This window comes from Sceloporus undulatus, chromosome 8 (assembly GCF_019175285.1).
Source record: "Sceloporus undulatus isolate JIND9_A2432 ecotype Alabama chromosome 8, SceUnd_v1.1, whole genome shotgun sequence".
Taxonomy (NCBI): domain Eukaryota; kingdom Metazoa; phylum Chordata; class Lepidosauria; order Squamata; family Phrynosomatidae; genus Sceloporus; species Sceloporus undulatus.
Genome location: NC_056529.1, coordinates 33,105,120 through 33,128,341, shown reverse-complemented (window position 1 = coordinate 33,128,341; position 23,222 = coordinate 33,105,120). Strand labels below are relative to the sequence as shown.

At 42.6% G+C, this 23,222-nt stretch overlaps 1 protein-coding gene across 1 annotated transcript in view; it reads left to right on the top strand.

Annotated features, from left to right (window-relative positions):
* ABCA3 (ATP binding cassette subfamily A member 3) overlaps positions 1 to 23,222 on the top strand; it is a 56,361-nt gene that overhangs the window by 21,574 nt on the left and 11,565 nt on the right. Inside the window, exons 3-19 of the mRNA XM_042438738.1 lie at positions 901 to 1,171; positions 2,550 to 2,677; positions 3,966 to 4,131; positions 7,385 to 7,644; positions 7,989 to 8,105; positions 9,305 to 9,425; positions 12,168 to 12,341; positions 13,530 to 13,711; positions 14,505 to 14,651; positions 15,233 to 15,362; positions 16,157 to 16,311; positions 16,892 to 17,047; positions 18,082 to 18,292; positions 19,767 to 19,917; positions 20,817 to 20,915; positions 21,209 to 21,401; positions 22,489 to 22,792. Coding sequence (XP_042294672.1) covers positions 901 to 1,171; positions 2,550 to 2,677; positions 3,966 to 4,131; positions 7,385 to 7,644; positions 7,989 to 8,105; positions 9,305 to 9,425; positions 12,168 to 12,341; positions 13,530 to 13,711; positions 14,505 to 14,651; positions 15,233 to 15,362; positions 16,157 to 16,311; positions 16,892 to 17,047; positions 18,082 to 18,292; positions 19,767 to 19,917; positions 20,817 to 20,915; positions 21,209 to 21,401; positions 22,489 to 22,792 — 2,965 coding nt within the window. The remainder of the gene's footprint in view (positions 1 to 900; positions 1,172 to 2,549; positions 2,678 to 3,965; positions 4,132 to 7,384; positions 7,645 to 7,988; positions 8,106 to 9,304; positions 9,426 to 12,167; positions 12,342 to 13,529; positions 13,712 to 14,504; positions 14,652 to 15,232; positions 15,363 to 16,156; positions 16,312 to 16,891; positions 17,048 to 18,081; positions 18,293 to 19,766; positions 19,918 to 20,816; positions 20,916 to 21,208; positions 21,402 to 22,488; positions 22,793 to 23,222) is intronic.

Here is a 23,222-nt window from a genome sequence, read left to right as displayed (position 1 = left end):
TTTGGTATCCACACGGAGTCCTGGAACCAAACCCTAGTGGATACCCAGGGCCCACTGTATACATAATGCGCTGACAGAGGAATTAATACTGGGTGCAGAAGACCAAAAAATGGTATTTCCATGCTTCAGTTCTCCAGGATTTTGGGTAGAGTTCCCCTGCCATCTCCCAATCCTTGGTGTCTATGAGATTTTTAAAAGATCAAGATGCCCAAGATTGAAATAGGAAAGTATATATGTATGTGAGTGTTTTTTTAAGCCTGTCCAATAACAAACATTCTCTGTAGAGGCTACAAAAGCTTTAAAAAACACAATAAGGTAAAATGCAATGGAATTATTTGAAAGTTCAGGAAATATTTAAGTGTTAAATTTTGAATTAAAAATTATATTAATTTTTAAAATTAGAAATAAAAATAGCCCTAAAATCAATGTCTAGAAGAAAAGAAATGTTTTGGAGTTTGGGAATGGATGCTTTGTGCCTAGAGACAACAAGGTCAGAGTGTAAATGGTAGGCGAGTCTCTTGATGCCTTTATGATCTGATCACATCATCTTGCTCCTTTTTACAGCCTTCTCTCATGAGAAAAGAAAGCCGAAACAGAGCCAGTGAGTAGCATCTCTCTATGTGCCTCTCACAATGCTGGCAAAACACTTCTCTTCCCAAGGGAGATGGTCATAAAAGCATGCCTTTTGTTGTGCTGGAAAAATCCATTTGGCAGAAGGCACACTTTTACGATCATCTCCCTTGGGAAAGAGAATGGAAGTGCATCAACAGCATGCAGAGAGGCACATAGAAAGTCACTATTCCCCAGCTCTGTTCCAGCTTTCCTTTCTCATGCCGTAAGGCTAGTAGTGAAGTCATCTTGAGTGAATCCTAATGTCTGTGTCCTTGGTTTGTTCTGCAGAAGCGACAGATTTTGGTCACCGTCATCGAGATCTGCCTGCCTCTCTTGTTTGCTGCGATCCTCATTGCCCTTCGCCACCGCGTGCATTCAGTCAACTACCCCAATGCAACCGTTTACCAAATGAAGACGTTGGATACCTTGCCTGACTTCTTCCGTCACTGGCATCCCAGGCCCTGGGAGCTGGCCTACGTCCCTTCTAACAACACAGCCGTGGAGAGCATCGCAGAAGCAGTGGAGGAGGCCCTGCAGATCGCACGGGTTGATATCAAAGGTCAGCAACTCGGCGGAGTTGTTTGTGTGCAAACATTTCCTTCGGTTTGCAGAGGCAATCTCCAGCAGCCGCATGACCCTCTGTTCTAGCAGAGCACAAACTGGGTGGATCCCAAATGGCACATGAAAGCAGCCTTATATCTTGTGACTGACATACATGATGCAAGCCAGGTGTTTATGAAATTTGCTGCCACGATATTTGGTAATAGCCACAAGCACGGCTGGTTTTAAAAGGGGATTCAATCATTGAATGGAGGATTGGTCAAAACTCAGAAAATTAGTGATTTTGGAGTGCAGGTATCAGAATTCCCAGCTTGTGTGGATTCTAGGACTTGTAATCCAAACAGTAAGTTTTACATACTCTGGGATATACCTATCTATGCCTATTAGCTATGGTAGGTATCTGGAACCTTAATCTTCAGAGGCAATCTGTCTTAGCATGCTAGTACCTAGTATCCTTTATGCCCCGAACCATCTGACTGACCACTTTTGGAGACAAAATGTTGGACTAGGCATCCTCTTTTTAGGCCTTTATCCAACGAAGGTCGTATCCATACATTCTCTATCAGCTGTAAAATATATGAAGTCCCACATTTTGAAACATGACTTTCAGTTAGATTGTACCTCTGTTGGCCTATCAAAATCTGCTCCTTGGTATGCCAAGCTCCCTTTCCAAACAAGTTACCCACAATATCTAAATAATATAACTAACGTCAAACAGAGATATGCCTTCACAGCCCTACGTTGTCAGTCAATGACCACGGCTGTAGTGCAAGGACTTTATGAAAGGACCATCTGGGAAGAGTTTGCCCATGTGGCTCCAACTCAGTTGAAGATCTAAGTCATTACTTATTGGAGTGCCCAGTTTATAAAGATATAAGAAATGCTTTTTACAACGACTTAGGGTTGGTATCAAACAATTCTGACTCATATCTGATCACTCTTTTACTACATTTCTGAAAAGGTAGCTTGTTTTGCCTTTAAAGCATCAATTATAAGGAGGAAGCTCTGCAAAAATGATGGTTGGGTTACAGGATAGATTTGAGCCCCAGTTATTCTTTAATATCCTCAGCTTTGCAAACCAGTGTTACATTGTTTTAGTGTATCTGGCCCCTTACGCCGATTTAGATTCATCTGAGCCCTCATGTTGTTATTGTTATTGTTGTTTAAAAGACAATTTTAACTTTGTAGTGCAATGTATTATTTTACAGTGTATTGGACCATGTTTATATTTTATGTTTTATATGGATTACCTTTTGTAATGGTGTACGCTATACAAAATAAACTTATTTACTTACTTACATTCTCTATCTGGATAAGAGGCTGTTTGTATCTGAACGAAAGACCTCTGATGCTCCTGTTTCTCAATTTCCTTGCAGCTCGAGGTTTCCTATCTGAGAAAGATTTTGAAGATTATATCAGATTTGATAACCATTCAGGCAATGTGTTGGCTGGAATTGTTTTTGAGAACTGCGTTGCTCACAGCCAGGAACCTTTGCCGCTCCAGGTAAGCATCCTCCAATTGTTCCCTCCAACTTTTCAAGCTGATGCATGGCAATCTTTAAACTGTGGATGGAGATGTATGGGTGCAGGTTGGAATAACAGGTTCTAAGAGGGTCCCTGTATTAAGATGAGGACAGCCACATTTTCCATGCTGTGGCAATGTTTTTCTGGATACAGATTTTGCTGCTCTGGAAATAGACATCTTGAAATGCAGCAAAGCTCTGCACAAAACCTTTGCTGTCCTTGTGAAAAGAGTGACATGCATCCTTAGTTTGTCTGCAGCAAAGACCTCCATGATATCTTAAAAATAAACCAGCTGATGAGGCAGAAAGATGAAGGAACGCATTCATCCTGTAAAACTGGGCGTATGTGTAATAAAATATATTTCCAGCATTTCAGGTGTCTTAAAAGCTCATGCTACAGAGAGATGCTCAGGTCTCTTTGCCTTACAAAAATCTGGTCTAGCTCAGCTGTGTTACAGACACATATACCTTCCTCCAGATAAAGTCAGAACTGTGATTGACTAACTATTGCAAAACCCTATCAGCTTCCTGGTACCATTTTGGAATTATAATAAAGTGGTGATTCATGCAGTGTATGTTTGTCACTACTGTATTTTTTCTCTGAATGACTCACAGCTAAATAGACTGCATTGGCTGTATTCTGACAATAATTACTCTACTTAATAAGCTGAGATATAATTTAAACTTTTGCCCAATGATATGTCTTCTTTCTTTCTCTCTTGGCCCTAAGCTGACATGCAAACCAGAGGAATTCTTCCTTTCATTGCAGTTTCCCAAATTGAGCTTGTCCAAATTGAGTTAATATATTAATGTTTTCACCTCTTAGTTTGGATTTTGGATCCAGATGAGAATGGGGTCTCATTTCACTGGACTGCAAATAATTAGACCTGAAGACCTCAAAAAGGGAGGCCAGCAGTGGTCATTTCCAAGCGTACCTGACACATGTTTAAGCCCTTTTCTCAATGGTGCTGTCTGGTGAAATTATCTATGTTGTACATTCTCCTCACATATTTGGGGTCTGTCGAACTCTCAGAACTTGTAGAAATTACCTTTTTAGGTTTCATTTCCCAGAAATTCCCAGTACACGTCTAGAGACTCTGCTCACTGGAGTATTTGGGGAGTTGCAGTTCCAAAAAGGACATCTTTCCAGCTCTGCGCACCCACTTGTACCTGGGCTAGGTTTAGCCTTTGTTTTTCTCCTTGCGTTTTTGAGAGGGTTGCACTTTTGTACTATTCTGCTTGTAACTATGATTCTGATTTGTCTTGCAGGTTAGTTACCGCCTGCGTTTCAAGTACAGCCCTAGGAATGCTCCTCAGAGTGAGCAGACAGGTCTGAACCCCAACTTGGACCGGGACTGGCATACCAGCTACCTCTTCCCACTGTTCCAGCTTCCAGGTCCAAGAGAAGCCAAATCCGACGATGGAGGAACACCAGGTAAGTAGTAGCTACCTGGGCAGTGTTGCCATTACATTCTTGGTAGGACTTCATGCTGTTCTTACCTTACCAGGTACTTGAACTCCTAGATCAAGGATGGAGAAGCTTTAGTTCTCTGAATGATTTGGACTACCAACTCTACTGTTCCTAAGGATGGACTATCCTGACTTGAATGTCTGGCAACTGAAGTCCAAAATACTTGGAGGGGCAAAGGTCCCTCTGCACTGACTTAGTTTTAAGAAGTAGCTTGAATTCTCCAGCCAATATGACCAGAGTAGTAAGAAAAAAAGTATTTTTCCAGCCTCTAGGCCAATGCTGTCTGCTCTACCTTGCAACTGTTCTGACAGCAAATAATTTTTCCCCTGCCACCTGCTGCCTGATCCTGTTTTTTCCCCTTTAAATTGAGGCTGCCAGAGATCATGCCTTGGGCTTCTGGCAAGCAAAACCTGCATGCTTGAATCAAGGTTTTCCCCCTCCCCAAAAGTTAAATATCTTTTTGTATGTGAACCACCAAGCTGCCTAATGTTGAGCCCAAACTTTTGGTCCAGTGCACGGCAGTATGCCAGCACCACAGAACTTTTGTCAGAGGGACTTTCCCAGCTCTGAGGACATCCTTTTAAATTAGAGTCTGGGATACGCTGGGGCTGAACCTTGGACCTTGTGCATGCAAAGCAGGTACTTTGCTACTGAACTATGGCTCCTCACAGACATGTCAGCCTCATCCACTCTGCCCAGCTTGGCAATGTTACTTTTTTATTTTGCAGTTAGCTGTAACTCCTAGGATCCCAGTAGATTTCCAATTGCTGCAATATATGGCATTGATTATCTATAAATCTGGGCTCATGGGGTGGAGGAGTACATGATGTGAAGACAAAGTGTTGGTTGTGTTGATATTGAGCAAAGTCCTGCGTTCCATCCTTAAGAGCATCCAGTCAGGTGCCTCCAGGAAGCTCACAAAGAAGGCTTGCTGGGGGGAAAAATATGCCATGTTTTCTTTGTCCTCAGCATTTGGTAGCTAGATTGCTCCAAATGCCAACTTTTTTCATTGCAGTGGTGGGCAACCTGAGTCCCTCCAGACTACTGATCATTCCTCACCTCTGGGAACATTGCTTGGGGCTGATGGGGTCAGGAGGCCATCAACAACGGGAGGGTCACAGGTTCCCCCACTCATTGCAAAGTAAGACCTAAGAGATCTAGATTCAATGCTGGCCCCCGCTGTGACACTCAATGTATGTCCTTCTCCAGCTACACTTTCTCAGCCTACCAACTTCACAGGGCTGCTGTGAGGATGACAGCTGAAGCTGATACTAAAGCCTACCCCCACTTTCCTACCCCAGATCTAAATGTTATAAATGAAATAGATTTTTGTCACTTTATGACATCCACAGAAAATCCATCACCATTCTTCAGGGAGGCTTTGCCCCTGCAAGCTGGATAAACCCAAGCTGCCTTGTATGGGGAGAAATCACACAACTCCCAAAATCAGGGTTGCTGAGAGAAGACACTGGGTCCAATGCATATTGCATAATAGGAACACACACAAACAAAACACACACCTGATTTAGCAACAAACTATAGCCACTCTCTCGGCTGCTGGGAACATTTGTTTTTTCCAGTGCATTCTTTGTTTTTCCACTGAGAATCCAACCCCCTGCTAGCCCTGCTCACAAACCTCTTGTGCAAAATGAGAGTTTTGTTTGGTCCTCACAGGCTGCTAGGTGTTGGAGGACTTTTCTCCCAATGGCTTGCTGATGTACCATTGCAAGGACAAGCTGCATTTAATGCCTGTCTCTTTTAGGTGCACTTTCCAGTCTCTCCTTGGCTCAGTTACACTGGAAGGAGCTAGCAGGCAAATGCATTTAATTAACAGTTTAACAAATGGCTGCAATTGAAGGAGTGGAGCCACTGCCAGGGAGGGAGTAGGCTTGGAACATGTTCATGTTAGTCATCTCCGAAGTGAGAGATGTGTACTGAGCAGGTATACCCGGAGTGAGAGATGTGTGCCAGATATACCTGATGCCGTTTGCCAGCTGGTACGCTCTGCTCACATTCTGCCTAGCTGCAAATTTCTGGGAGTTGTCTTCAGGACTTTTCATTAATACAAGGGAACAGGGATGTGGAAAGCAAAGAAAGGATGAAAAAGAATACTGTGTGCTTGATAGTTCCAGAGATGCACTTCCAGATTATAAATTTCAGTGTGATGTGATAGTGAGGTTATTAGACAGGGATTTAGGCGATATAAGTTCATGTCTTCTTCTAGCATGAAATTTACTGGGTGACTTTGGGTCGGTTGTGATGGTAAAGTGAGGAGAGAAGAGCCATGCATGCCACCTTGAGTTCTGTGGAGAAAAGGCACGCTATGAAGGTAATAAATTCAAAAAGTGTGCAGGTAAGGGACAAATGGAGAGCCAGCAGGCATACTGCTTGGAGTGTTGGACTACAACTCTGGAGACCAGGGTTCAATTCCCACTTGGCCATGAAACCCTCTGGGTGATCTTGGGCAAGTAATGGCAAACCTCCTCTGAACGAATGTTGCCAAGAAAGCCCCATGATAGGTTGCCATAAGTCAGAAACGACTTAAAAGCACCCAAGAACAAGGGACAAACAGTTGTAGTTAGCTAGCATCTTCCATTTTGGGAAGATGAGATGCTATGGTTGTCAGGTTCCTCCTCCTTGAAGTTGTCCTGCTGCCCTTTGTGTTCGTTGGATTCCTGTGGACCAGAAACTCTTTTTCTCTCAGCCTGCTCTGCCTCACAGGGTTGTTGTTGTTATTATTATTATTATTATTATTATTATTATTATTATTATTATTAGCATTTATTTATAGAGCACTATAAGATTCGCACACATTTTCCATGGCAGGAATCAAAATACAGTAAAACAGCAATGATAAAAAAATGAAATACCTGCCATGTGGCGCACAATGTAAACATCAACATACCACATACAAGATTAAAACAACTCTAAAATAATACAAGTACAGAAGGAGCACGTAAGCATTGTGAGAAATTGTTGTGAAGATCAGGTGGAAGAGAGGGGAGCCATTTCCTTTTATTCACTGAAGAAAAGATGGATTGAAATTGTAACTAAGGCTGCATCTACATGGGTACTGCAACAAAGTACTATTCCCAGTATTCCATAGCATTGAACCATGGCAGTTAAAGTAGTGTCAATGCTGGGTTATTTCTGCAGTACAGGTGCAGCCTAAGCCTTCATAACAGCCCTTCCTTACTCTCTTGCCTCGCTTCCGTAGGGTACTACCGGGAAGGATTCTTGTCCGTTCAACATGCTGTGGACAAGGCGATCATCCAGTACCACACAAATGCCTCTGCCACTGATCTTCTCAATAGGATCACTGTGGTGGTTCAGCGCTTTCCCTACCCACCTTATGTCAATGATCTCTTCCTCCTGGCTATTCAGAACCAGCTTCCCCTCCTCCTTATGCTGAGTTTCACCTATACATCGCTAAACATCGTCCGTGCCGTGGTCCATGAAAAGGAGAAGAAGCTGAAGGTAATGGAAGCACCAGTTGGGAGTCATCAATGACTTCAAATATCCATGGCTTGAAAATATTATTCAAAATATAAATTCCAAAAGGCAAACCTTGATTTTGCCATTTTTATATGAGGGGCGCTCTTTTATTATGCCATTGCATTTAATGGGGCTTGAGCATCCGCAGATTTTGCTATCCACAATGGGCCCTGGAACCAAATCCTAGCAGATACCAAGGGCCTATTGTACTTAGAGTTAATTTTAAAAAATAAACTCTTAACAGATTTAAAAGCAGATACAGCCATCATTGTAAAAGTCCGAGAAAAATTTTTTTTATGATGTCATGTTGAATTTTATGTCTGCAGGAGTACATGCGCATGATGGGTCTCAGTAACTGGCTGCATTGGAGTGCATGGTTCCTTATGTTTTTCCTCTTCCTCTTGGTGTCCATCTTCTTCGTCACTGTACTCTTCTGTGTCAAGGTGAGGATCTTTCTGTGGTCTTTAGAATGAAAACATACAATTGGGTGGCTTCCTGGAGTGGGTGATATACCTGATCTCATTTTATAGCTACAGAGACACTCACACATTGGACTGGGAATGGTACTGAAGACCTCCATAAGAAGAGAGCTGATGGTGTGGAATGGCTAGAACAGCGGTTCCCAAACTTTGGTCCTCCACATGTTTTAAACTTCAACCCCCAGACAGCTTGGCCAACAGTCAGGAATCCTGAGAGCTGAGGTCCAAAACATCTAGAGAACTAACATTTGGGAAACACAGGGCTATTGGTGTTAGAGTTTGCTTATTCATTTATTTATATGCTGCTTCTCTTCCAACGTGGAGGCCGAGGTGACTTGGTTCTTCTTCTTTGCCACTGGGTCAGCTTTAGTGTACGGCAACCCTATGCATGAGAGACTTCCAAGAGCTGCCCCCAAATCATCAGCTGATTTGGAGAACTCTAGGTTGATTTAATGAGATATCATGTACCTAATCTGATTTGAATACCTGTTCATATTACCAAATCTTCAGCGTGGGTGTTTTCCTGCAACACTCTAAACATAATAAATAGAATCGACCAGCTGTTGTTGCAAGAAAGCACACCTTTATTAGTTTTATCATTCATTTCCTGTTTTGGAGATCTATCAGAATTAAAACAGCCTCGAAGCAAGCAGTGTGCCCATATTTTGAAGCCCTGCTGATAAAATTCCACCTGCAGTTAAATTTTGTGAGCCCCCTTGGGTCCCTTTCTGGGACTAATTCATCAAATTTCAGTTGATCAGTCTGCTATCTGAAATTGGAGACCCTATTCTCCACCTGTCGCTACAACTGCACTACTCAAAGGAGTGGTCCATTTACAACAAACCATTACCAACTGGTCCCTGCAGAGTTTACAGCAAAAACATAAACCATTGTAGCCAATGGGCACAAACATGGTAATGGTCCTTGGCACATGAGAGTGGATGGGAACTGCAGGTCCCTTACATCGGGACACTTGAACATGGCCTTACTGGACATAGTCTAAACCAGACTATGAAGGTATGCTTTCAACATGGCTGAGCATTTCTAACACTTGCTCGCCATTCTCCGTCCATCTTCAGTGTTCCTGCGTTCTGCACATTGGCAATGAGCATGGCGTGAATTAATGATATTTATTGATATCAAATGGTTGATATATTTTGCAGGTGAGTGAGCAAGGTGCAGTACTTACAAACAGCGATCCAACTCTGGTGTTCACCTTCCTGACAGTTTTCTCCATCTCCTCCATTGCCTTCAGCTTCATGGTCAGCACGTTCTTCTCCAGAGGTGAGTGATATTTTGTTGGTTGTTCCCCATGGGATCCACAAGCATTCTGAGTCACAGTGTCATACTGGATCAGACCAAGGATATCCAGCATACTGTTCGTATGGTGGCCAACCATTTGCCTATGGGACGCCTGCAAGCGAGATATGAGTGTGACAATGCACACTGGCTTTTGTTTCCCAGCAAATGATGTACAGAGGCATATTGCCTTTGGTGATTGAAGGAGTATATCAGCATCATAGCTTGTCGCTGCAGATAATCTTATCCTTCACCTTGACCTGCCTTCATTCACTTTTCATAGCAATTGAACTGACTGAGAAACTATTATGGAGTTCAGGATACTGAACTTGCTGTTGCTTATCCCATGTTTCAATGGTTTGCCAGGTCTTTTCGAATCATATCCTTGATGGCTTAAGGCCACACGTTTCTCTTGATATCGCTTTATGTGGGCAGCTGTTGTCATACATTGTGACATTGTGGAGGGCTTGGAAAAGTTATTTGTTTATACTACAGTTCCCAGAATGGCACAGTGTCGGAGCTTGCTCTACAATTCCCAGAATGGGAATGTGTGCCAGTAGCTCTTCAATTGGAAATGACACATACTCTTTTTTGTATACATTTTTAATGCGCATAATTTGCATGCATTTTTTTCTGTTAATTTTATTTTTGTTAATTATTTTTCCTGTTAATTAAAGCATTTTGGTGCATTTTTCAAATGTGCACATGGCTCTATGGCATTTCCCCCTCCGAAATGCAATGGAAACTTGTGGATTGTAACAGAAAGAAGTGGTCTGTCCTTTTGCTGTTCTGGGCTGATATGGACTGGCTTAACTTTAAAGAGGAATGCAAACCCAACCAATTTTCTTTTCTGTCCTTACATGAGAGGCCTACCTACAGTTTACAGGGAGGTGCAGTGATGAAAAAAATCCTGCTGATGTGACATTATTGCTGATTTAAAAACAACAGCACATAGCTGAATATGTTTACTTAACTAAAGAGCACCTGCTTATGTATTCAGTACTGGCGTCATTTCACAACTACAGTATAGCCTCTAAGTCGAAAGTTCAACAATGGGAATGTTGTTGGGTTTTGTCTAGCAATTTTGCTTTCCTGGGTTTTTCAAAGTGACAGGGAGGCCAGGAAGCTGGTGTTGCTGATAGAAGTTCTACTTGCATTGTCATGTTGTGATCCAATGTGCTAATGATGGGGTTTTGTGGGAGTTTCAGTGATGTGGATGATAGTGAGTACAAAAGAGATGCTTAGTTTTAAAATGTCCGTGTGTTAGAAGCATCACTTTTAATTAGAGGCTACAATAAGGATTGTGCCACTTCCTCCCATGAATGCAAGGAGATTTTCCCCAGGTAAACATAGTGGGGAAAATATAGTGGGTTTCACCTCCATCAGCCATAGCCAATGGTGAGGGATGCTAAGAATGACAGTCCAACAATGTCACAGTTTCCATCTCTGGCCTAGAAGTAGCCAATACATGGCAGCTGTAAGACAATCTCAGCCCTTGTTTGTTTTAGCCCTTGATTTGTGCTTGTGGGCTCTTGCACAAAATTTGTGCTCACCCTCTCAATTTAATTTTATGCACCAGTTCATGCAGCAAGATGAAACAGAAGAGCCAGCATGTTGTAATGGTTTGAGTGTTGAACTACATATCTGGAGACCAGGGTCCAGTTCCCAGCTTGGCAATGGGAAATCACTGGGTTACCTTGGGCATGCACTCTCAGCCCTAGAAAATCCTGTGATAGTGTTGCCTTAGGATTGTTGTTAAGTCAGAAATGACTTGAAGGCACACATCAACAACAATGAAACAGCAAGACATTTTAAAAACTACCCTAATTAAGTGCTGCCCCATCTAGAAATAACCTTGCACATAGAAACCTAGAGTGTTAAGCTTGCCTTGCGCTCGACATTCTAGTTCTTTATGAGGAGATGTGTGCTCAAATGGTAGCATTCATAGAATCACTGAATCATAGGCTTGGAAGAGACCCCAAGGGCCATCCAGTCCAACCCCCTGGCATGCAGGAACTCACAATCAAAGCATCCTCAACAATTGTCCATCCAGCCTCTGTTTAAACATGTGAACCACCAGTGCTGTTTGAAAATGCTTCGTCAGACAGTGAGGGGTGAATGGATAGATGTAGTGATGGCCACTCATTCAGATGGTTTAGACAAATTCAGGAAATTCTTGAGAAAACGCTAAGTCTATTCACTTTTACCAGCTAATTGAAACCTGTGTTCAGAAGAAATGTACCATTAGATAACCTTGGCTTGTGATAGTTACACTTCCTGACAGTTAGAGCTGTTCAACAGTGGAACATGTTGCCTTGGCTTGTGGTGGAGTCTCCTTCTTTGGAGGCTTTTGAACAGAGGCTGGATGGCCGTTGGTTGGGAGTGCTTTGATTGTGAGTTCCTGCATGGCAAAATGGGGTTGAAGTGGATGACCCTGGCGGTCTCTTCCAGCTTGATGCTCGATTCGGTGATGTGGGGTTGGAAGCAATTTTCGGAAACTGTAATTCTGTGTTGTATTTCTCATTCCCCTTCAGGAGTCTTACCCACTTTCAGGCATGATGGATATGGTCCTTCTTTGCTCTTCTTCTCTTCTCTTCCTCTTGCATGCTGCAGTCAGTACTGCAGTTTGTTTAGATTAAAGTAAAGTGCATAGTATTTTTTTCCCCCTCTGAATATTGTCCTTCTTTTCTCTCCCTCCCCTTCGCTTGTCCATCCTTGCATTTTCAGCAAATGTGGCGGCGGCTGCTGGAGGATTCCTCTATTTTTTCTCCTACATCCCATACTTCTTTATTTCTCCCCGTTACGACCTCATGAGTCACAACCAGAAGCTTTCTTCCTGCCTCATCTCCAATGTCGCCATGGCCATGGGGGCACAACTCATTGGCATGTTTGAAGGGAAAGGTGAGTTGGCTTTCCACAACTAGACAGAGGATAGAAAGAGAAAGAAGAGGATTTAATGAATAATTAGTCATTGTCATTAATATTTAATGTAATGATTAGTTAATGCTACTTTGAAAATAGCTGAATTTTCAAAATTTAAACAGAAAAAGGAAATAATTAAAAGAAAGACGTGGGGGAAACTGCATAGTATATGAACATAGGATAGTAAGACCTTCTGACCATTGAATGAGTAATGAATTTTTGTATCTCCAAACTTGGAATAAGAGTCTTTTCACTAATTAGTAATAGTACTTAAAGAGTAGCAATTAATGCTTAATAATGGTTGCTCCACCTTACTGTCAGTGAAGATGTTTCATGTGATGGGGCAGCAACATCAGAAATAGACACAGGTTCAGAAATAAGACAATGGTTGGTGGAAGAGTTTACAAATGTGACAACAGCAAGAAGATCAATAATTTCAATTGCAGACTAAGAGGCTGTACAGACCAGCCATTAAGGCTGACCTGGGGGCAGAGTCAGGGCATGGCATCCATATGATGCACACCCTGACTCCACCCCCAAGCCAGCATCATACCGTGCGCCACAGCACACGGTGCCACAGCACTCCTCTAGCGCTGTCTAAATGACCCAGCGCCAAAGGAGCACCAAAAAGCCAAGGCGCCAGTGTCTATGACTCCCTTTTTGCGCCACGGAAAGGCAAGATCAGGGCCATATGGCATGTGGTTGCTGCGGCCCCAGTCTGGCACAGAAAGGGGCGGCCTGTACAGCCCCTTAGTTACAATGGGATATTGGGGTTCAAAGGGTGTTTGAAAGGTTTCCTGGAAAAGCAGAGCTTGGGAAACTCCCATTTTTGAACTAGAGTCCTACCGTCATCATGGCCAGAGATGAGTTAACAGCCTTGCTATTATTTTTAAATTATTTATTTATTAATCCTTATTGATTACATTTATATTGCACTTTTTCTTCACCGAGCTAAAGGTGGCATATATGCTGCTCTCCCAACGCTGTGAGGTAGGTGAGGCTGAAAAAAAGAGAAAGCTATGGTACAAAGTCTACTGTGTGCATCTCCTGTCCCTTAGTGAGGACTGGAATCTAGATCTCTGAAGTCCCAACCCAATGCTCTTAACCACTATACCACACTGGCTTTGTTGTCCATGGTGACATCTCAAATGGATGTTTCCCCTTCAGGCACTGGAGTGCAGTGGAGGGACCTTATGAAGCCGGTCAGTGTGGATGATAACTTCACTGTGGCCCATGTGCTGGGAATGCTGCTCCTCGACTCCGTCTTGTACGGCTTGGTGGCTTGGTATGTGGAGGCTGTTTTCCCAGGAGAGTATGGCATCCCACAGCCCTGGTATTTCTTCATAATGGTGAGTCTTGCCCTCTTCAGAGAACCACCGGTCAGCTGTTTTATAGGCAGGGAAACAGTTCAAAGTGTGCCAAGAGCAAAGAGCCCAGTCTTTGGATTTGCTGGGCACAGAAACAGCCCAGCACTTGGGACTGAGCAATTGAGGCTTGCAGTATTGGTTGTCATGCATTTGCACACACAGCACATTACAGGAACAATGGCATTTTCCTGTAGGAGATAATTATTTCATGCCTGGATTTTTCCAATGCATGTGGAAGCCAGAGGGAAAGAGCATGGGACTCCATTTGTTATCATAATAAATATTAACAAGTTTTATTTCTTTCCTGCCTCTCCTCAAGGCATGAGATGGAATACAGCATGTTAAAATAGAAACACAGTTATGACAGCTTTACTGGACATTGCTTTGTTTCTGGGCACAAATCAAAGTGAGGGTTATGATGATAAAGCCCTAAACAACTTGGGTTGAAGCACTCTTAAGACTATTCTATTGAGATACAAAAATAAACAGATATAAATATCATAGTTTTTTGTGAGTTTTTTGGGCTATGTGGCCATGTTCTAGAAGACTTTATTCCTGACATTTCACCAGCATCTGTGACTTTGGCATCTTCAGAGGATGCAATAAACTCATCTAGAACATGGCCACAAAAAAACTTCGACTTCAGATATAAATATCCTTCTGTGTCAATTAAATTGAGCATGAATGGATTTGTCTACAAGCTACAAAGTTCAGTGGAGTAGAATGAGGGTAAAAAATAAATAATTCAAAAATACATTTTTCTATATCTCCTTAGCCTTCGTATTGGTGTGGGAGTCCTCAGACAGTTTTGGGAAAGGAGAAAGAAGAGGAAGAGGATCCAGAGAAGGCTCTGAAAAGTCAATACATAGAGGAAGAACCATTGGACCTGGTCTCAGGCATCAAAATTAAACACCTCTCAAAGGTACGTTCCTCCAGGCATTACCCAGTAGAACCTGTATGGTGCAGTGTATTGTATAGAGATCCAGATTTGGGAGATTCCTCACCAACATACAAAACTCACAACCTCCTCTTGTGTTCACATCTTGAAAACTCTTGTGTTCTTCCAAAAAGACATGCAGACCAGAGTCTGGAAGTAACAAGTTACAAGTAATGTGTTCCCTATATATGGGCCCAAACTGACAGGCCAAAATAAAGCTGCTTCAGGTCACTTTGGAGGTATGCTGTTTATTAAAGGACAGATGCATCTTAAGAGGCCAGAAGCTGTGCCAAAGCTGCACTCTAGTCCTTAGGACTGGAGCATTGCTTTGGTGCGCCTTCTGGCCTCTTAGGACGCATGCATCATTTAAACAGCATACTTCCAAAGTGACTTGAAGCAGATTTATTTTGGCCTGTCTGTTTAGGCCCTATATACCTTGTAATCCCAGGATTCCATAGGATAGCGCTACAGCACTTAAAGTTATGCCTGTCATGCCTGATTTACTCTTACTAAAACACTCATGGAAAGTACCTCTGAATGTCTCTTTTCTTTATTCCCATCCATAGGTATTCAAGGTGGGAGGCAAGACCAGGGAGGCCGTGCGGGACCTGACCCTCAATATGTACGAGGGACAGATCACAGTGCTTTTGGGGCACAACGGTGCTGGGAAAACAACCACTTTGTCCATGCTGACAGGTGAGGTTGAGCTGAGACTAGAAAAGGCCATTGTATCAGCTGTGATATGTACTATGACTCTGGATACCTGGGTTTCATAGAATCATCTTCACTGGTGTAAATATCCCTGACAAAGAATGCTATTCCTCCTCCTTTCCTGCTTGGTCTGTTTCTATTAAAAAGGTTATACCCCTCTGTTTCTACATTCCAATCATGAGACTCATCCCACCAAGTTTTAGTGATGCCTATTATATCATATTTGCATTCTTGTGCTAGGAGTTTGAGTTCATCTTGCTTATTTCCCATGCTCTGTGCATTAGTGTAGAGACATTTAAGACCGTGTTTGAATCTCTGCTTGGCCGTGAAAACCCACTGGGTGATCTTGCACAAGTCATAGGCCTGTTACAGACAGCCAAAATAAAGCTGCTTCGAGTCACAGTGGAGGTATGGTGTTTCAATGATACATGCGTCCTAAGAGTCCAGGAGTCGCACCAAAGCCACACTCCAGCCCTAAGGACTGGAGTGTGACTTTGGTGTGGCTTCTGGACTCTTAGGACGTATGCATCATTGAAACACCATACCTCCACTGTGACTCGAAGCAGCTTTATTTTGGCTGTCTGTAACAGGCCATAGTCTCTCAGCCTCAGAGGATGGCAGTGGCAAAATGCCTCTGACGAATCGTACCAAAGAAACCCTGTGATAGGCTTGCCATAAGTCAGGAACGACTGGAAAGCACACAACAACAGCAGCAACACATTCATTACTAACCTGAATACTTCTCTCCCTCTTTTTTTTAAATGACTGTTGCTATCCAGGGCTGTATCCTCCTACAAGTGGCCAGGCATACATCAATGGGTATGAGATTTCTCAGGACATGATACTGATCCGAAAAAGCCTTGGCCTTTGCCCCCAGCATGATGTCCTTTTCGATCAAATGACAGTGGAAGAACACCTGTACTTCTATTCTGGGGTAATTGTTTCTTAAATGTTAACAGCATTTCTGTATCTCAGTCTACCTGTGCCCATTTGTTCCTCTGGTTGTAACCCACCAAGATCATATGGCTGTAAAATAACTGTAGTGTTATATGACTTCAGCAGATCTATAATTCTTCCTCAGAAAAACCCCAGTGCTATAGGACTGTTATCAGGACTGGAAGAAAACCAGTCCTTCCCATAAATGATCACTATCACGTTGCTTAAAAAGTGGCTCTAGTACAGATTCAAAAGTAGGGAAACTTTCATAAAGTTAAAAAGACAACCATGTTTCTAGCTCTCATGGAGTATTTTTTAAAGTAATAATAAAAACGATGACACCCCATCACTTGTGATCCACACATCAGTATGAGAGCTTGTGCCACAAAGTAAAAGAATGCACAAATGTGCTTGCAGCCCAAGGAGGTGCATATGCAACAGCCTTTCACCTTCTAAAAACCTTTTGACCACAAGACCTAGAAAGTTGGTTTTTATTTTAACTTGGTTTAAATTGAAGTAGGAACAAGGGAGAAAATATATTTCCCACTTCTTAATCCTTACTTTCTGTATTTTCTCAGCTGAAAGGATTCCCTGTGGAGAAGTGCCCAGAGGAGATCAGCCGCATTCTGCATATCCTCAACTTAGAGGAGAAACGCTTCTGTCTGTCGAAGGCACTTTCTGGGGGGATGAAACGGAAGCTCTCTATTGGCATTGCACTCATTGGGGACTCCAAGGCAAGTCTGTGTGTTTGACTGTTTGCTTGGTCATTAGGTTTATATTGAGAATCCTAGGTGGACTGGAGGATAAATTGATCACTCAGAGCCATTTCCTTGCAGATCAGGACATAGACCATTCCTACCATAATGCAAGGGGAGACCTAGGAGTTGTAGATTCCATCAGGACAGAGTTTGGACAGTTTGCTTTATTGAAGTACAACTCCCAGGATACCCAAGCCCAGCATGGCCAGCGGCCAACGATAGATAACTGGCTTATAAAACTTTTTGACATGCACGAACATGGACAGACTAACCGTTTGTTTGAATAATGAGGATATAGAAAAAAAAATAGAGAAAATATGGTTTTCCGTATCTGAAGTTTGCAAAAAGAGATGGCGGTAGCAACCAAGTATACAGTTTATATTGGTATTAGGATTGTAGGACTCTTGGAGTGTACAAGTATAAAAGACAAAATGACAAAGGATCAGATTTAGTTAGAAGCGAAGGGTCTTTTTGTCAGGGATATTGTGGTTGTTAATTTGGTTTATTTTTGTTTTCGAACTTGAAGTTTAACATTTTGGAACAATTTAATAAGCGTTGATAATTTTTTGTGTATTTTTATATATGTGATGGGAAACAATGGAATGATACTGGAGAGTATGCAATTTCGTAAAATATTAATAATATGTATGTATGTATGTATGTATGTATATGTATGTATATACACACACATACATACAGTGGTCCCTTCCCTTACACGGGGGATCTGTTCTGGATCCCCCGCGTAAGGGAAATTCCATGTATTCTCGAGCCCCATTAAAGCCAATGGGGCTCATGCCCATGGCGGGGCGTGCTAGAAGCGCATGCACCATTACTGTTTCTAGCGTGCGGCGGCACTTCTTCTGGCACGACTTCCAGCATATGCTGGAAGCTGCGTAAGGCATGCCTGTGTATGATGCGGTTGCACTGTATATACAACAAAAAAGAAGAAAGAAAAGTAAAAATTCCAAGCTTTCCACTTGGCACTGAGATGTCCTCTCCATGCCATCCAGGTGGTGATGCTGGATGAGCCGACCTCAGGCATGGACCCCGTTTCTCGCCGAGCCACCTGGGATCTTCTACAGCAGCAGCGGAGTACGCGCACCATCTTGCTCACGACGCACTTCATGGATGAGGCCGATCTCCTGGGGGACCGCATTGCGATCATGGCTAAGGGGGAACTCCAGTGCTGCGGGTCTTCCCTCTTCCTCAAACATAAATACGGTAAGGGGAATCCTCCCTCTGCCAGCAATAATTCTGGAATCGAAGCAGCATGGCTAGGAACTAGGGTATGCAGAGAGGGGTGGCCTTGTTGGCTTACTCCTACCCATTAGGTTGAGCAAAGATTTTTAAAAAGCAGGGCTCCTGCATTTTAAATGTATGCCCTAACTTCCCTCCAAGGAGCCCGAGGTAGTTTATATGGTTTTTATCCTCACAATAACTATGTGAGGTAGATTAGGTTGACAGATTGTGAGTTCCTGCATGGCAGGAGGTTGGACTGGGTGGCCCTTGTACTCTCTTTCAATTCTATGATTCTATGAGAGTGCAACTGACTCAAGGTTATCCAGTGAGTTTCATGGCTGTGTGGGGATTTGAATTTGAGTCTTCCCCCATTATAGCCCTTTTCCCTGTTACAGCAAAAACCCTTAATTCAACAATTCTCAACTTTGTTCCTCCAGATGTTTTGGACTTCCATTCCCAGAATTCCTGACTGTTTACCAAACTGGCTGGGTGTTCTGGAAGCTCAAGTCCAGAACACTTGGAAGACCAGAATTTGGGAATCACTGCTCCAATTGTTTCTGGTGGTGGTGGCACTTGCCTTCAAGTTGTTTCCGACTTGTAGCGACACTAAGGCAAACCTATCATGCGATTTTCTTGGCAAGATTTGTTAAGAGCACAAGGCATACCAACAAGTTGAGTTTGCATGACAAGACACACCAGTTGAAATTCCCTTTCTGGTGCCATTACGGAAGATTCAGGAACAATCTTTTTTGCATCAGCCCACCCTTTTAACAGTACCATACCAGACTGCCACTGTGTGAAGCTAGTGACCAGTATTAGGTAGAAGTAGGTGTTGGTTACATTTGAATGCTCTGAGTGCAAATACTTTGATTTTTTGTCACTTTGTTTTTTGTTTTAAAAAGAATCTGTGCCAAGGTAATAGCAGTCTGTGGCCAGTGCATTCTATACAACCTAAACACATTTTGGTATATATGCATATATTTTTTTCCTGGTTGTGCCAGTCACAGTGGAATAGGGACAATGCTATAGCTCAATGGTAGCCCCCCTGCTTTGCATACAAAATAACCAAGGTTCAGTTCCAAAGAGAGAACTGGAAAAGTCTACTACTGCCTGAAACTTTGGATGACTACTCGTTGTGTAAACAATATGAACTAGATGGATCAGATTTGGTATAACCCAGCTTTCTATGTTCCTTAGGGCTGAAAAAAGGACTATAGTTCAATGGGACAGCATTTATTTTACATACAGAAAGTCCAGGTTTGGTCCTCAGCATCTCCAGGAAGGGTTGGGAAAGACTGAAAACCTGGAGAGCTGCTGTCAATCACTGTCAATGTCACTGAACAAGATACGCCAGTGTTCTAGTACAGCATCAGACAGCTTCATATATATATATATATATATATATATATATATATATATATATATAGTCTTCCTTTCCCACTGTGCTGCTTTCTAGGTGCAGGATACCACATGGTGATGGTGAAAGAGCCATACTGTAACCTTGGAGAGATCTCCCGTCTCATCCATCATTATGTCCCCAAAGCCACCTTGGAAAGCAATGCTGGAGCAGAGCTCTCTTTCGTCCTTCCCAAAGAAAGTACACACAGGTAAGGTTGTCTGATGTAACCACTGGAGGTGCAGAGGAGACAGTTGCACACAGGCCAAAAAATTATGGCTGTGAGCATGGACTCTTGTGAAACTCAGGTCTCTGAATTTCGAGAAAATTCAGGACCAAACTGAAGAAAAGGTTCAGACCAAAGCCTATAGGAAGTTGTCATTATGTAGGTCAAGATTTGGGGCACCTGTGGTCTTCTAGACTCAATTCTCATCAGCCCTGGCCAACAGGGTCAGTGGTCAAGGACAACCAGGAGATTATACAGGTGGCCCTCCATATTCACAGATTCTTTATCCTCAGACTCAAGCATTCACAGCTTGAAAATATTTTAAATATAAATAAATTCCAAAAAGCAAACCTTAGATTTTGCCATTTTATATAATGGACACCATTTCACTATGCCATTGTATTTGATGGGACGTAGGCATCCATGGATTTTGATATCCACAGGAGGTCCAAGAAACAGAACTGTGTTGATACCAAAGGGCCACTGTAGTCCACCTCCATAGGGAAGGCCACAGTAAAAGGTGGTGAAGCTTTAGTCCTCAATATATTTTGGCCTACGGCTACCATGAGACCCACATAATGTGGCAATGAGAAAGGATTAAGGCACTTCTGGTCCCAAACATCTGGAAGGCAGTGGTTCTCCATCCCTATTTTAAGCACAAAAGTTAAATTCCTTAGTCTGAAGAATAAATAGTATTGCTCTTGTGTGTTATAGATTATAGAGAATGCTAGGAATATATTTGGAATGATCTTGTTCTTCCTTTATGCAAAGGGATCTTGTAGCACCTTGAGACTAACTAGAGATTGGGGCATAAACATTTGTACACTTGGTCTCCTTCCTCAGTTGTTCTTTCTTGTTTCCTCTTCACTTTCTGCTGTTTCTAGGTTTGAGGCTCTTTTTACAGAGCTGGAGTTACGGCGAGAAGAGCTGGGCATTGCCAGTTACGGAGCCTCAGTCACTACCATGGAGGAGGTTTTCCTTAGGTAAGCTGCTGGGACACTCACTGGGTGCCTTTGGACCAGCTGCTCATAAATTCAAATACTTCACAGGAGGATAAAATGAAAGTAAAGACAGCAGTATGAGTGTGTATTCCTAGAAGAAACATTGGCAGAAAAACTAAATATGACAAGTTAATTTAAAAGCACAGAAAGCCTGAAGGAATATTAGTGTATTCCCTATACTAGCAGTTCAGATAAGGGAGACTCAACTTGTATTTAAAAACATAGCAATGACATAGATGTCCCTCGTCTAACTGGATCCTTTCTCCTTCTTTCAGGGTTGGCAAGCTGGTAGATTCCAGCATGGACATCCAAGCCATCCAGTTGCCGGCTCTGCAATACCAGCATGAGCGGCGCTCCAATGACTGGGCTATGGACGACTCCAGCAGCATGAGTGGGATGACAGACATGACAGACGACAGTGGGGCTCTCATCACGGAAGATTGCTCCAGCATTAAGCTAAACACAGGGGTGAGCTCTAAGAATTACAAAAGGAAGAACACATGAATGGAGAATAGTGTCGCATCATGACTATTGCAGGGCTGCACTGTTTTAGGCTGCAAATGTGGGAACATTTGGCACATGAGGGATAAAACATTAAAAAATTGCTTTAAAAGACCCCCAAAGCCCCCTCCCTCTAAGAATCGCAGAGAGCAATTTAACCACGGTCTTGGCTCTTTCTAGTTTACGTCTGGTGTGGTCGTTTTGTCAGTTCTCCTGCCACCTCTTAGAAGGCACAGTGCAGGGGACATTTTGAATTTTTTAAAAAACACTTCAAATGCTGCTTTAAAACAAGTCCTGGAGGAGGTTGAAGAGCCGTAGGAAGGCCTGAAAAACTAGTCTAAAAGATTACTCCTCCCTCAGTTGTCATTCTGGCAGGCTATAGCCGGGGCAGATATATAGCGTGCCTGCGCCATGTGCGGGCGTGCCATATGTGGATTCAAGGTCATGCGGATGGCAAGTCCCGGAAGAATGAATCGTGCATACACCATGCCACATGCGCGGGTGTGCCCCATTAAAACAAATGGGGCTTGAGCTTATGCCATACACAAGGGGGTCCGGACCAGATCCCCTGTGTATAGGAAGGGCCCACTGTAATAGTAAGTGTGAGTATTCCACTGAAATACTAGATGCAATTTTCCTCTTCCTTTCCCATCTGATTTTCCTTTTGTGTCATGACCTTTTAGACTGGAAGCAATGCCCTTTACTGGTTGAATATAAACTGCTCCAGGAGCCTTTTCAGTAATAATGTACCATCCATCAGCCCACCTAGCTACCTGTTGCATTAATAGAGTGCTCCTTACCTGTTGCATTAATGGAGTGCCTCGTATGTGTTGGTGTTGTTTTAATTTGTTGGTTTTAATTATACTAATTGATTTAATAACTTTTTAAGGGGGGGAGGGAAGTAGATTTTGATATATATTGTATTGTATTTTATTATTGTTAGCCGCCCCAATTGACCTCAAAGGGGCGGGATATAATTTTTTTTTTATTATTATTATTATTATTATTATTATTATTATTATTACGTATTTTTGCCTTCTCTTTTTGTTCCCAGTTCTACCTCTGCTGCCAGCAGTTTTATGCCATGTTCATGAAGAGGGCTGTATACAGTTGGCGCAACTGGAAGATGGTGGCAGCACAGTTCCTGGTGCCTCTGATTTTTACTGCCTTTGCCCTTATTGTAGCCAAGACTTTTCCCGGGCCTCGGGACTCTCCCTTGCTAAAGCTGACTTTAAATCCGTACGGCCGAACAACAGTGCCTTTTTCCACATCGCAAGGCTCCAGCTTGGCCCAGAGGCTAGCGGCACAGTATCAGGAGATAGTTGAAGCTCAGCACCAAGGACCATTGGAAGTGGTGGGTGAGTAGCAAGATTGGGGCAGATAAGTTCAAAATGGAGGGGGGGGGGTCTAATATTGGTGACATCAGATCTACTTAGAAATACTGTAATACGAATAGCAATCAGGTAGCCTTCTGTTAGGACAAAAATTACTTTTATAACCAATTTTCATGATCCAATTAATGAACAAACAATGCAACTTTTATCATTTGTTATACAAGTAATTTTTGTTCTAACATAAGTCTACCTGATTGGTATTTGTATTACAATATTACCAATTATCACAATATTATCAATTATCAATATTACCATATTACAAGATTACCAATTGTCATGATGCAATTAATGATTCAACAATGCGACTTTTATAATTTGTTGTAAAAGTAATTTTTGTCCTGCTATAAGGCTGACCTTATAGCTATTTGTATTACGGTGGTTAAGTTCAGGTTAT